Source organism: Xyrauchen texanus, unplaced genomic scaffold (assembly GCF_025860055.1).
Source record: "Xyrauchen texanus isolate HMW12.3.18 unplaced genomic scaffold, RBS_HiC_50CHRs HiC_scaffold_568, whole genome shotgun sequence".
Classification (NCBI taxonomy): domain Eukaryota; kingdom Metazoa; phylum Chordata; class Actinopteri; order Cypriniformes; family Catostomidae; genus Xyrauchen; species Xyrauchen texanus.
In genome coordinates, this window is record NW_026266542.1 from 1,051 (window position 1) to 16,686 (window position 15,636).

Here is a 15,636-nt window from a genome sequence, read left to right on the forward strand (position 1 = left end):
CCCAGAGCATTAGCCACTATATCCCACCACCACATAGTGAACATACTTGATAATTATGTGCCATCATATCACCGTAGATCTTCTTCCAGAATACCAGCCTGCTCAAGAGGGCTCAAAGGAGACTGAATCCATTACCCCTGTGCACATTAGGTATTTTTTGGGTGAACTTAAGAATGAATGAATGAATTTAGTACCTTTTACCTAAGGTGCAATTACCATCATTGTAATAACCATGTTCCAAGACTTTTTTTTTTTTTTTTATCTATTTGGTTACTGGGTCATATGTCATTGAGCATTGAAAGTAAATGCCGAAGCATATGCTATGCAAGTACGTGAACACAGATAGAACTTGCTGCACAAGCTCATTGCATTCTGAAATGTGTCAGAGTGAAATTAATAACCCAAGGCAAGTATGCACTGCATTCTCAGTGTTGCCACAAGGGGCAATATAGCAAGTGCTATAGCAAGATTAGTGTGAAATGTCCACATCTACAGTGAGTTTTCTCTTTCAAGACACTACTACGACTACTGTCATGGCTGAATAACAGTTTGAAGAGAACATTGATGAGCAAGTAAGTTAAAGGTGCTGTAAGAGATTTGAGCTGTTCAGGAACTTCCAATAGTGGTGGTGGCATAGTGGGCTAAAGCGCTGAACTGGTAATCAGAAGGTCGCTGGTTTGATCCCCACAGCCACCACCATTGTGTCCTTGAGCAAGGCACTTAACTCCAGGTTGCCCTGGGGGGGATTGTCCCTGTAATAAGTACACTGTAAGTCGCTTTGGATAAAAGCGTCTGCCAAATGTATAAATGTAAATGCAATAGACTGAGCCGTTGAATTAGATATGCCCTCTTTTTCTAAAACCCCACACACAACAATATGATTGTACTATTGAAACCATCACCAAGTGTGTCTTGTAGCAACATTGTGCCCTCAACTGACAACTATAATTAATCTAAATGTGCAGTTAAACTTGAATGATCCGCTTCAACTAATACACACTCTGAGAATGCGCATTATGATTGACAGTCAGAAAGCACATCAAATTCTTCTGATTGGATGATCAAAGCTGGAAAGTTTGCACAGTCTAATGCTGTCACAGAGATATTTTAAGACACTTATTTCAGTGATATTTTTCAGACAGTAGGAATATTTTCTCCATGCCATTCCATTAAAAAAAGAATCTAAACCAGTATATTTATAGCAACTTACCTGATTAACAACAAATACAGTTTAATGGCACAGACATTTGAAGAATTCTCTATCACCCCCTTGTGTACTGAAGTTTCCACCACTTAAACACAAGAATGCACGTTAAGCATGTTCAACCGCACCGTGCATTGGCAATGCAGTGTCAAGCGTTTGCATCTGCATTCACATACCTGTGTAGAGTGTGTTTCGTCCCTATCAGTCACGTTAAAGACTAAACAAGTTATTTTGTTGTGTTTGGGGTGAATTAGTTGTTTGCCAGATCTGGCTGAGATTGCAGATCTCTCCAGCATCTCCTGTTCACCTGCCCAGCACCAGCAGTGGGTTGAGTCAACTACAGTACCGCCCATTTCTCACACCAGGGGACATCCACCCTGCAACAGCACCCCACGCAGCCCAAGAGGTACAAAGTTGACTAAAAATGACAAATTACAGTTCAGATTGCAATGATAATTTCAAACATTTCTCTGCATGTTCCTGTAGATTATTTGTTTGATTGTGGGCTATATTTATCCTGACATCATCCTGATAGTTCTCCTTAGATCTTAGTGTTTATCAAGGTCCAGAATACATTCTGTGGCCCTTTTTTGTCTAATTGTGACACTTTAAACATACTGTCTAATTGTGACACTTTTAACTCACTGTTACTTTAATTTTAATTAAAGGCCGTAGAACATACCTACGAGACATGCAGGTCAGCACTAAGTCCCTCCCTGACCTTCAGAACCTGTTGGACACTTCACCCTGGGGAAATGCCCCCTCCCTGTCTCTTTGCACAGAGAGCTACGCCACAGCAAGAGCAGGAGACAGTAGCACAGTCAGTCAATCCATAAATTAATGAAAAACATTTTTTATTTAACCATTTCTGATATGTGCTTTAAAATGCCCATGGGTCTCATTTCATGCCCTACATGCCCTGGGTAATATGATGGCACATTGTAATCATCAAAATTAGGGCTGACAAATTTAAGCGAAATCGCTCGAGAGAGAACCTGTGTATGCACGATAGAGACTGAAAGGAAATAATAGTTTTGAGATTTTAAAGTTCAGCAAATTAAATTTCAGCATTCAATTTGTTTTATATCTGTACATATAGTGTCTTATAATGCACTGGCAATGGACACTTAAGTTTCTCTTGATATTAAAGCTTTATATAAACTGAATCTACCGATTTGTTCCTATTATTAAAAAATAAAGTCCACTGGAAAACACTGATTGTATGGCATGTAAACAAATACTCATATCTATAATTTATACCTTTAAAACATTGCTAAAACACATTTTAATATGAACATATTAAAATAATTAAAATAAATGATGGCTCTCCAATTTCTTGCAAGTTATTTGAAACAAATTATAAAGTAAATATATTTATGATTTTATTTTAATATAATATGTTTGTTTTTAATGTACCATGTACCATAATTTATTACAATTAATCAAAGAAATTAGGTTAAAAGAAAATATATCGATTCACAGCCCTGATCAAAATATATCAGAGTTCTAGTAATGTGTTCTATGCACATGATGGTCTTTTATCTTACAGTTTTGGAAGCTTGAATTCACTTGTGGTGGCAAATAATTTTGCTTAGAGTAAAGAGAATCTTAAAAGTGTATATACAGTATAATATACTATATACAAATGCTTATGTATTGATTACTTTGTTTTACTTTCAGGCTAACAAAAGTCTGTTTACTATTATCTTATATTTCGTAATGATACATTAATTTGTATATTATATTATATATCTAATCAAAGCTCCAGCATTTACTTTGCTTGTCTCACATCTTTGCCCAGACAAATACGTCTGTGTCCAGCATACTGCAATCTCCAGCAATAAGAGACATCTCTAAGGAGGAGACAGACTCGACCCAAAGTGGAAATGCAGAGTTCACCACTGCCAGCTCTGTAGCCAGACAGACCACTGAGACCAGCCAGGGGGCCAGCGAAGACGTGGAGAGTCCCCATGGTATGACAGTGTGCATTTATCAGCCATTACAATAATGTTCTTAAAGTTAATTGTGAAAATAAATATATTATAGCATTATTTAGTGTAGCAATGGCTGTGATCTTTGGATTTACACTGACACCTAGCGTTTTGGATGCAGCATCATTCAACACCATTAGTTTTCAGTTACAGATGCAATTCTGAAAATTAAATTTTCACAGTCAGCTATGATTCAGAGTAGAAGTGTCCAACAACAGGGCGGTTTACTGAGATTAAAAGAGTAGTATTCGGCTGGTCACGTGATCCTAACATGGCAGCCCCAATGAGAGGACCCTCTCCATGTTGAATAAAACAGCTTTTATAAGGTTACTGATATGACGAGTCTTCATGGTTTATGCATACGTTTCATAATTACTTTTAATTTCTTTAGGAATACAACTTTTAAATTAGGATATTTTTGTATATTTTATATAAAACATTTACAAGTTATTTTTTTATTTGTTGATCTCATTTGATGGTAATTTCTGGCTGTCACACCTGCAGACAGAAGTCAAAGAGCTGATGCTCCTGGTGTGGCTGGGACTCCACTAGAGTCAGAGGAACAGAGGAAGGAGTCAGAAATAATCAGCTGTGCCTCAGTGATGGGTAGTTGATATGAGATTTCAAACAGTGACAGCAGTGTACTGTAGTGTGAAATGCTGCCATATTTAATCTTAAACTACTTTAAATCCTATCTTTAAAAATATATTTGTCAATTTCAGGATTATTTATGTGAACTGCTGTGTGATTACACATGGTGGCCAGTTAAAGCCCCTTAAACGTACGCTTTACCTTATCCAATCACACAGACAATTTTAATTAATGTCTGTTGGTTAACCACAAAAATTATTTATATTTTTAAAATACGCTTCTTTAAATGCAATACAAAGATAAATGTACACATGACAGTAAGGAAAAGTTGAGATGTGTTTGAAGACCCATGTCCTTTAGACTTCTGTCATTCAGTTTTGTTTTGTTCTGTCCTATTCTAGTCTAGTCTGATCTAATCTGTTCTGTTTCTTAAGTGACAAGGCTATGTATTCTCTCTGTGTTGTGACCTTATCCTGCAGGGAATAATGATGTGTATGAGGAGGGAGAGGAAGTAGGTGAGGACCTACAGCAGCATGACCAAAAGTACTTTGATGAAAAAGCATCTCACAATGAAGAAATCTCAGAGAGGAAGGAAGGGTGTGAGGATGAAAACTTGATACAAGGTGAGACGCCCCTACTAGAAATCTACACTAGGGCCATGTTCTCACAAAATTTTATACAAGGAATATAGTGTATATGCTTTTGTTTTGTTTTTTCAGACCAGGGTCTTGATCGCAACTCTGCAAATGTGGATAGCAATGCAAATTCTCATAGAAGCACTGATAAGAGTCACAGCCTTGATGAAACTGAAAGGTAAAGTGCTCAGTACTGTTGCTATGAAAAAGTTTCTACTAAGTGTATTTCTCTGTTGGTTGTCAACTTTCTAGAGATACTTTGTACAATGATTTATAGTAATGCTGGTGTATTCTGGGTAAAAGGGATTTGTGCCTCTATTCTAGGGATTGTAGAGCTTGTACTGCCTGTTCAGATATATTTTAACCTCATATTGCCCCCAAATATTAGATGTAAGAATTAAAATAGTACATCAATTCAGTGCTTTACAACAACATGGTTTAAAAAGCGTGAATTTACATATAACTTTTTACTATGTCATTTTGGAAATAATTCAGTCTGTAAACTCTTACTGACAGCACTTTTAATGGAATATTGGGCCTCATTCATGAAAAGTTTTAAATATATGAGTAAATTCGGAGTGATATGCATGTAAAATCGACCTTCTGGAAAACGTTCTTCCATATTCACGAACGCTTCGTACCCCCCAGATTTGTTAGTAAAACTTGTGTTTGTTTGTATATTACAAACATTCATAAATAGGGGCTGTGTGCACATTCATTCAAAATTATTAGAATCCACAACCATAAAAACACCATATAAGGAAGGCATCAGATGCACCAGTAAATGAGAATAGGGATATGCGGAATAGTAATGAAAGGTTTTAAAATGAAGTGCATTTAAATAACAACATTATTATTTAGCAAACATGCCGGTATGGTCACAAAGAATGTGAGGAACTTGCTGTCATCATACTGTCATCATGTTCTGGCTGGTACTTTTGTGAATAGAAAAGTCTAAGAAGTCAATAAAAGTGGTCTGACATGAAACCTTAGTGTAAAAAATGTTCAGTTCGTGCCGGCAGGAGGATGTCTACCACCATTAACCTTATCTGGTTCAGTTGAACGCATCGCCAGCATCATTGGTAAAACTTTTGAGGTTAAATTATGATGTAACAGTGATAGTAATAGTCCTTTGCAACTTTAAGAATCTTCAGAGAAATGAACAGAATGCCTGAATCTTTGATGCTGAAAGAGAAATGAACAGAATGCCTGAATCTTTGATGCTGAAAGAGAAATGAACAGAATGCCTGAATCTTAGATTCTGAAAGCTAAAAAAGATTAGCAACAACTATGAAGGGCTTTTTCTATTTTTTTTTTAATAATTGTTTTCATTTGTGTTGTAAACACACTCGCTAGCGACATGTTTATTTATGGGTTTAACAGCATGAGCATTGACCATACGCTATCAACTGAACGCACATTTTTATATGTTTTTTTCTCCCATTTTTCCTCTTGGTGAAATAATGACTCGCCTCAATCCGGGTGGCGGAGGACGAATCTCAGTTGCCTCCACATCTGAGGCCGTCAACCCACACATCTTATCACGTGGCTCGTTGAGCACGTTACCGTGGAGTCATAGAGCATGTGGAGACTTCACGCTATTCTCCGCTGCATCCATGCACAACTCACCACACGCCCCACAGAGAGTGAACCACATTATAGCGACCACGAGGAGGTTACCCCATGTGACTCTACCCTCCCTAGCAACCAGGCCAATTTGGTTGCTTAGGAGAACTGGCTGGAGTCACTCAGCATGCCCTGGATTCGAACTCACAAACTCTGGGGTGGTAGTCAGCATCTTTACTCTCTGAGCTAAACAGACCCCCCTGAACACAGTTTACTGATTTCTATACTAAATTATGAAATCTAAATTATAGAGCTCAAATCAGTCAAATAAGTGGGCTTTAATTGTTTTGAGAAAATCAAACAAAAAATACACAACTTTCCACAACCTTTTCACCCCATGCCAATCAATTCTGCTGGTAAAACAATATAAAATGTATTAAGCAGATTTGGGAATAGACTTTGAAAAATAAATGCAAGCATCATAGAAACATTTGTACTTAAGTAGCCTATATGGTTTAAAAAGAAAACAACAAACATTGTTAAACAAACTTATTTTTTAACAATATTATGTAGCTTTTAAGATTAATTTTACTCATTTAAAAGTATTTTTTTTCATTATTTATTTAATTTGACTTATATCAAAATGTACACAGATCTTCACAAAACGTTCAGATATCTTGCACATGATTTACACATGGTCGGGAGCAGGTGTAAATTTTGTTCGTACCAAGTAACATTTTGAAAATATTTTCTAATGAACTAACTAAACGAATGAATCTGAAAATGTATGTCAGAACGGCATTATGAACGATTAACACAATGAGTCCCATTGTGTGCACTTTCTTTTAATCCAGGTTATTCTATTATTTGTTGCTTTCCTATCCTGAAAAAAATGTGCATGCCTCTAGTTTGAAATTCATTCCTTTGAAACATGATCTTGAGTATTTTGATCATGCAGGGCTCACTCCACTCTAGACGAGGAACTACAAAGAATGCTTTTGGAGAGAGCCACTGGACAGAGAACCCTTAGGAACCCAGGGCCCATCTCACAGCCCAAGACTATGTGAGTCCTGAAGCGCCACGTTTTTCAGTGGAAACCATTACCAATAGTTTTATTTCTAATCTCCTTATGATTTAACAGGCCTTTTCTAACTCTTGCTTTCTCTAAACAGCCAAAATATCTAGCTTTGTTATGAATGAGACTAAATTATTCTGAACACATATCCTTAACAATATTTTAGTCTTGATGGATAATACACATTAACCTATATTTTTTTGTCTAGGTTTACTCAGTCTGATGTGAAAGGAGAGGGGGATGTCAGAGAGGAAGCAGACTGCCCTGGTGGGGACCACATAGAAACAGCAGGTGAGTGGAAACAAACTCCATTATTATTAAACAATTTAGTTTGAAGCCTTATTGTTTTTTCTTTCTGTAGGAAATGTAAATGAGCTGGGAGAGAAGCTTGAGGCAGCTAATCAAGAAATCACGAACTGTCCTCACAGGTATAAAAGAAGACAAAACTATTAAATTAGTTAAATACAAAAAGTATAAATCGTTAATTGAAAATATAAATTATTAATAGTCAGTTAAAGGGATAGATCACCCAAAAAATAAAATTATCTTATCATTTTCTCACTGTCATGCCATCCCAGAAGTTTATGACTTTCTCCAGAAGAACACAAAGATTTTTTGAAAAATATCTCAGCTCTTTTGGTCCTCACAATGCAAGTGAAAAGAATGAATTGTAAATGTTAAACATATGTGTTTAACATTTACAAGTGGTGGCTCAGCAGTTAAGGCTCTGGGTTAGTGACCGAAAGGTCAGGGGTTCAAGTCCCAGCACCGCCAAGATAACACTGTTGGGCCCTTGTGCATGGCCCTTGACCCTATCTTCTCCAGGATATCCTATCTGTTTCATGGCTGACCCTGTGCTCTGACCCCAGCTTAGTTGGGATATGGGAAAACAACTGCATTTCATTGGCTCTACACAATGACAATAAAGTTGAATCTTAATCTCTAAGGTGTGTCATATAAGTAACCATATAAAAGCTGTTTTATTCTACATAGGGGAGGGGCACCCTCATGGGGGGCTTCCATTTTAGAATCACATAACCAGCTGAATGCAACTCGGTTAATGGCATATGTAACTGAAAACTATTGATTCTGAATTATGCTGCATCCACACCACTAGGTGTCACTGTAAGTCCAAGATGATGACACAATCAAAAAGTTACTGAGTGCACCTTAAAGGGAAATTAAAAGTAACCCATATGACTCCAGTGTTTACATTTATATCTTCAGAAGTGATATAATAGGTGTGGGTGAGAAACAAAACAATATTTAAGTCCTTTTTTACTATAAAACTCATGTGAAAGTGGAGATTTAGAGTAAAAAAGGGCTTAAATATTGTTCTGTTGCTCACCCACACCAATTATTTCGCTTCTGCAGATATAGATTTAAACACTGGAGTCATATGGATGACTATGTTTCCTATATGTGATTTTTTTTTAGCTACACTGGTCTGATCACCATTCACTTGCATTGTGAGGACCAACAGAGCTGAGATATTGTTCTAAAAAACTTTGTGTTCTTCTGAAGAAATAAAGTCATACACTTCTAGGATAGCATGAGGGTGATAAATGAGAGAATTTTAATTTTTGGGTGAACTACCCCTTTAAGACTTTCTTTGATTTTGTTGTAAAATCCCAACAGCTCCTCCCATTCTTAGAAGATTTGACTATTCATTTTTGTATTTTCACTGCATTTTATTTTCTTTTATCATCAAGAGTTCTTGAGCTGATGCCTCTCAAATCCCAGAGTTAGCCAAACAGCATTGTTAAAGAGGAGCCCATCTCAGATATCCTTACGGTTTTTGAATACAGTGGCAACTAATTTCTGTTGCATCTGAATCATTTCCATTTTTGCCGGTTCTTCAGGCATGTTGTTCATGTTCCTTTATGTTATGCATTAAGTGTTGAGTCAAATAATATGAGCTTAAATTATCCTGCTTGTAAGCTTGTTCTTCAAGAATAAGATAAATTGAGATTCAAATTCACCTAATATATAGCCTAAGTTAATGTTATAACTTATCTTAATAAATGTTTGTTCTAGTTATTCCACATCTTTTGAAATGAATCTATTTGATGTTGTTACAGAAAATCTATTTTCAGTTATTTGAGTATTAATATTTTCAATAAAGTTTCATATTAAAAAAGGACATGTACAAAACAAAGACACATTTTATTGCATACTGAAGGAATTACAAGTCACCCATTAAAAAAAAAAAAGAATATACTATATTTCATTAAAATACAGTGTTCTTCACAAGGGATTTTTCTATCTGCAATGACTTAAAAACAGCTGTTCTTTTACAAAAGTAGTGCAGGAAACTTGTGCTGGACAATTTAGCTTCTTTCTATAAATCTAAGGATTCCACACGAGGTCATGATAACATTTAATACAGCAGCATAGTATTATGCTGAAGACATGGGACAAAACAAACAGCTAAACTGAAGTTTATTCAGTAAAAGTGAATTTGCTGCCTCTCTTCACTGGTATGAAATTATATTTCTTGAAATAGGCAATCCTTATTGACGCATATACTGAAGTTCTTGGATTTTCTGTAAGTTTACCAGTCCTCTGTGCTTTACACTTGTTCAAGTGGGGGAATGCATTCCTAAAAGTAGACAGTCTCCAGTTTATCCCCATTTTTTAGTCTTGTGAAAGCAATGAAACAAGTCCTTTCTTATCCAGTTCAATGAGTTTAAAGTGCTGTAAGGTCTTCAATGCAGAATCACTGACTTTCATGTTCAACTTCTTCATCCTTTGCATGCTTATTGGCCCTCTGAAAAACAAGATTCCAAAGTCATAGAAGTTAAAAGGTATTCAAAAAGACTTTTATGTATAGGCCGAATAACAGCGTAGCATTTTTCTCCTTTAATTATTATGAAACAGGGAGAAATGCAGGGCCCTTGTTTAAAAGGTGATGTGTTTGCACAAATACGACAAGACAAACCTGTTCCTTTCAGAGAAGTACTCGGATAACTGCTTATAGAGTGTGTTGAGGTCATTCAGCTTCAAGTTACCACGTATGCTCCGTGGGACAGTCTCAAATGCCCCCTCAGTCACCTCTTCGCACACACTCTGTGCTGCAAGACACAGACAAAATAGAACTTTATATTATAATTATTATAAAATGTAGGCTTTTGATGATGCTGATCAACTTGTTATGGCTCTCTTAAGTATGATAATACGTTGCGTTAGGAGACATTTGTTCTTTCCTTACATTTAGACTGTGCTTGACTTTGAGGTTCTGATGTAGGCACAGTCTAAAGAAATAGAAACAGACAAATTAAACTCACAAGATAACAGTTGTTTAATTCACATTCAAAGTTGTGCAATGACATAACACAAAAGTTTGTCTAACCTCTACACTCAATGCAGCAACAGATGAGCAGAGAGAATCTTTCGCTTCTTGTTCTTCTTCTGTTAGTGCTGGAACCTTCAGAACAAGATTTCCCTTTTGCTTTAATTTTACATTATTTCCAGCAGTATAATTTGTAGCATTCATACAGCACAAGTCCACACAAATAAACAAGATATTACCGACTCAGAATCCCAAAAACACAGACACATTGTTTATTTTTTACATTACTGGGCTGAGTTGCCATTTCTTTTGTAACTTGCTCAGTTACTTTGTAAGCTATTTCTTATATTTGTTCATACATTCACAACTATATTAACCATATAAATAGAATTATAAGCCAGTCATCATAAGTTGCACAAGAAAACGATGGCAACTAAAGAATATTTACTCACAATTTAGTCCTGGAGCCAAAATTACACCGGAGATCAAATTTAGATTTGGGTGGGGGAATGTTGCATGATTGAATGTATACCTCTATATCCGCTGTGTTTTGCAGCTGTTGAACCAGCTGCACAGTGTTATCCAGATGAGCTCGTATCGAATCCATGGATTGTTTCTGTTCTGCCGCAATCTCCTCCACCTGTGAACACAGGGCTGCATGGCGTGCTCTGATAGCTGACAAGTTCTCCAACAACTGAACTGGGTTTCCCTGAAATCCACAAGCACAGAGTTTGCCATTCACAATACAGTCAAAAAATATGATATCCTTTTATAAGAACTAAATGGCAATAAATGCATTGTTCTCTGAAACACACCCAACCCTTTGGCAGTATGCTTTAATAGCTGAATATGGCACTCAATGGCCTAAGTAACTTAGTTTAAGACAAACGTGCAGGACTATGAACTCACCTCGAATGAGCCAGCCTCTCGAGCATTGGTCATGAAGTCAAATTTCAGCCGCTTTTCCACATATTCTATATCAGCCTCTGCTTTCTGGAACTACAAGGACACACTTCTAAACACCATAATTCAGTATGCATTTAGAAGGTTTGAGCTAACCACTTGGGACTGGGGTTGCCGTTCACTCGTTTTGACACATTTACTGAAGTTACAACCCAAAACCTGAAACCCTATTAGCAATATTGCACTACTCTGAACATAGTGGACAGCAGAGGCAATACTGATAGGGTCCCAGGAATCAGGATTAGACATTATCACCTGTACAACACAAAAAAAAAACACAACAGTATGCAAAGTGTTGTGGAGGTTCCAAATGGAATATATCAAGAGAACTTCTAAATAGATTTGAAAAGTTTCAAACATTGTGCAAAGCTGCTTTCAGATGCTTTGACAATACTATTGCACTGCTAGCTGTCCAATACAGTAGTGCAATGAAGTCAGAGCACCTGTTAGCAGCAGTCTCAACACTTGAGATGGCTGGTGGGAAGTTCACCCTACCTGTGAGAAAAATCCCTGGCCAATGCCCTTTTAACATTGCACTGCTTTAATAACTGGGTTATCAGTAGTGCAATATAAAAGGGGCACTGGACAGACAGTACATATTCAGGGTGGCCCTTTTGCATGCTGAAATATCCAAAACAAGTGATTAAAAAATGTAAACTAAAACTCTTGGAAAAGACAGTTGTAATTATAGACATAACTAAACTAAACATTAAAATCACATACGCATTCTAGTGCTCACAACTTACGCCCCCTGTCGGCATCACGTGCTGATTACAGGTGTAATAAATTTTTTTTGGTTCCTGGGTAGTAAGTGTTATTTCCTAATTGCTAATGCCTCAAAAGTATAGAAAATGGCTATTATTCCACACAAACTTTGCTTTTGTGACAAGGACAGTGATATTTTGAAATTTACATATTTTCCAGAACATTCCAGATCGATTCCATGCAGAGTAAACTTGGAGTAACTTCTAGAACTTTCCAGTAATATAAATAGTAGTATAGTAGTAAATATAGGGGCCTTAAGCCCACCAGTTCAGTTTAGTTCCAGCTGCCTAAGTGGATACATATCTGCATTTTTCTGAGATGGCATCAAGAGGATACAAGCATCCGGCAGATGCATTTTGCCATGTCTGTGGCCAATTTAACAAGACGAGTGAAAAAGTACTCATGGATGCATCTGCTAAGATGTGTGAGGCCTACAAGGCAGATATCGGCATGTCTGTCAGGGATCAAGACAAACCCTGGGCACCTCATTTCACCTGCAAGCACTGCAAAAAAACTCTGGAAGGTAAGATGAACAATTGTTGCTCAGAAATTTGTGTTATAAAATTTGTTAATTTTTTAAATTGTAAAAGTTTTTCATTTTAAAATGTTTTACAATTTTTTATTTTTTTGACAAAATATAGCATATATTAAAAATCTCTTACACATTAGTCATGGGTGAAATAAATGTATTTTTGTAGGATGGTACAGAGGGGAAAAGAAGTTTGCCATCCAAAGAATTTTGTGGGAACCCACTGACCACTCAAGCAACTGCTACCTCTGCATGGTGGACCCTTCAAAATGTCGGACTGGCAAGAATGCACCTGCCATCATGTATCTGGACCTTCCTTTATCCATCGCCCCACTGCCACGAGCTCCCCGTACCCACGAGAGAGAGCAGGTGTCTTTAGAAGAGAACAGCAAATCAAGAGAGCGAGGAAGACGTTGTAGATCCAGATGACAATTTCAGAGGTGGAGCTGAGGAGAGAAACCCATACTACCCAAACCAAAAAGACCTCACCGACTTGAGTAAATATCTTGGTCTTACCAAGTACAATGCCGAGATTTTGAGGTCTATGCTCAAGCAGTGGAACTTGTTGCATGAAAATTTGCAAGTCACAGATCAGAGGAAGCGTCACCAACATTTTTCCAGCTTCTTCACCCATCAAGATGGGCTCTGCTTCTGCCACAATGTGACCAGTCTGTTAAATGGAATCGGAATTGCCTGTAACCAGGATGAGTGGCGCCTCTTCATTGACGGCTCATCCAAGAGCCTCAAAGCCAAGCTGCACCATAATGGTAACAAGTACCCATCTGATCCCCTGGCTCACTCGGTGCACCTCAAAGAGGATTACAACAGCATCAAGACATTTCTGGATGCCATGAAGTATGATGAGTACATTTGGGGGCTGATTTGTGAAAGTGATTACAGTATAATCGTAAATCTCAAAAAATGACTCCCTTCTAAATCTTTTGTAGTCATTTTCGTATTACTTTAGTGTAAATACGTGTTAATTTGGATTCATATGTTGTTGTTTTTTTACTTTATGTGAACGAAAAGACACAAATTCACCTGTTTTCTCATTGGAAATAGGTACATTTCAAAATATCACTCTCCTTGTCACAAAAGCAAAGATTGTGGGAAATAATAGCCATTTTCTGTACTTTTGAGGCATAAGCAATTAGGAAATAACAAACAAAATTTGTTTTAAATAGTGTTATATACAGTATATAACATAAAAGTTCATCATAAAGAAGGGTGTTCAATCTGTCAAGATTTTCCTTAAAGCATAACCTTTTATAATGCAATGATTTAATTACAATTTTCCACATGCGAATAGCCAAACTATTTAAAAGTTGCAACGAATAGATCTATGCTCGTGCTATTTCAAAAGCAATGGGCATATTTCGTTTATCGTGAACTTGCACTATTGGTTTATAACAGTTACGACAATGTGTCTAAAACACGGTCCTTACTGATTAAACATGTTTAAATCTTACGGCGTTAGCTCGATGTGTTTCTATTGCCGCGCGCAGGCTCGGGGACGCACAGGCCTTCGCGCACCCGCAGTTCCCACAACGCCGATCAGCTTCACACATCACCTACCGGACCAAATACACACTTTTCGGGCAACATGCCATTGTTTCGTTCCAAAATATGCACATCACAGTACTTCATTCATATGAATACTGGTTTTCGCTGTAAATGTGACTGAATAATGTCATTTGCAGTGGCAATAGTTAGCCATCTAGCTACATGTTTTTCGTAATTTTTCCCCTCCGACCAGAGGGAAAGACAGAAACGTGCATAAAACGTGTAAATCTTATTGTTTTATTTAACATTCCGTCGTCACGAGTGTCGTTAAACGTTAGGCGCATACCTTCGAATTATTTGGAGTAAACATTTGATAAAACGTTTGGCTCAAAAACAGCTTACCATCGCCTCCAGTTTATCAACTGTCTCCATGTTGAATAGTTTACATTCCTGAAGCAGCCCCGGAAATATGAAGCTCGCAGCAGATCCCAAGGCTTCCTCTGATTGGTTAGCTGTCAGGGAGAGTGGAAGATGATTGGTCAGTTTGGAAGCACCACTGAAAAAGAATGAAAGAGGCGCAATGTTTGGAATGGAATACTAACGTACGACCTACTACACTGCATATACTGTATTCTATTTAAAAACGGCTATGTGAAACAGAATGCAACGATACATGATTTAAACTGCTACATTGTTGTCAAATTACCGCACTATGTTACTTGTGTAAATTAGCGAGATGTGTACAGTTATTAAAATAAAATAAAAATGGTAATTTAGCATATGTTATTCCAATTTAATGGTACAAAGTGCTTGGAGATCCAAGAGAGCTTTGGATGGTTGTACTGTAATATACTGCCCATTTTCAAAAATGCATCCCAAACCGCACACTTCTACACTATTCTGCATCATTTTGTAGTGTAAAAGCCCACACTTACAGAGAAGTTCTTCAATTAGTTGCTTCAGTAAAAAAGCTTGAAACAGCTAAGCAACTACATACTTTTTGGGAACATTTAGCCAGCCCCCATGCTGCAGGGGGAGGTGTTTAGAAATACTAAAATTACATCACAATGTGTAATCATTGACTTCATGCCTTATTCTATGAGTAGAATTCACATGAGATCAGTGTTTTAACTACTCAATGCTGATTTAAAGTAATATATGCAGTGGATAAGTTATGAGTTGTAATGTTTACATTGTGCATTCATGGTGCTAATATGCTAACATGCTATATGCTTCCATAATAGGCGATGATTATACTGTGTTATTGTAATTTATGACAAAACTGTTCCTAACACTCATACAAATGTAGGAGTTTGCACCAGCTCACTAATAATACTGCACGCTGTTGTGTTCATGTTGACTCTTGATGGACTGAACAACATGTACAGAATTTGTTTTCGGCCTCAAAGTACATAGAGCTCCAGGTCACATCTACCAATCACGTGGATCAATGGCAGTAAGAAGGCGTTTAGCAGTCGGTAAGACATTTTCTGAAAGTCTGGCCGAGCTGTTACGCACCACC

The 15,636-nt window shown here is 37.2% G+C and overlaps 1 protein-coding gene across 1 annotated transcript; it reads right to left on the minus strand.

The window, feature by feature from the left end:
• Positions 1-9,226: 9,226 nt before the first annotated feature.
• LOC127642365 (spindle and kinetochore-associated protein 2-like) lies at positions 9,227-14,570 on the minus strand. Its single transcript, XM_052124979.1, has 7 exons — positions 14,517-14,570; positions 11,264-11,353; positions 10,887-11,063; positions 10,415-10,489; positions 10,274-10,316; positions 10,004-10,136; positions 9,227-9,832 (listed from the first exon to the last, which is right to left on the minus strand). Exons 1-7 carry the CDS (start codon positions 14,544-14,546, stop codon positions 9,700-9,702), a joined length of 681 nt encoding a protein of 226 aa, XP_051980939.1. The 5' UTR covers positions 14,547-14,570; the 3' UTR covers positions 9,227-9,699.
• Between the last annotated feature and the right edge of the window lie 1,066 nt (positions 14,571-15,636).

Bases quoted from the DNA above. Each gene is read 5' to 3' on its own strand.
- LOC127642365 (XM_052124979.1), bottom strand. From the start codon at position 14,546: ATGGAGACAGTTGATAAACTGGAGGCGATG. The intron at 11,064-11,263 runs GTGAGTTCATAG...TGTGGATTTCAG, and splicing joins GAGAGGCTGGCTCATTCGAG to GGAAACCCAGTTCAGTTGTT. The intron at 10,490-10,886 runs GTATACATTCAA...CTTGTTCTGAAG, and splicing joins AAAACACAGCGGATATAGAG to GTTCCAGCACTAACAGAAGA.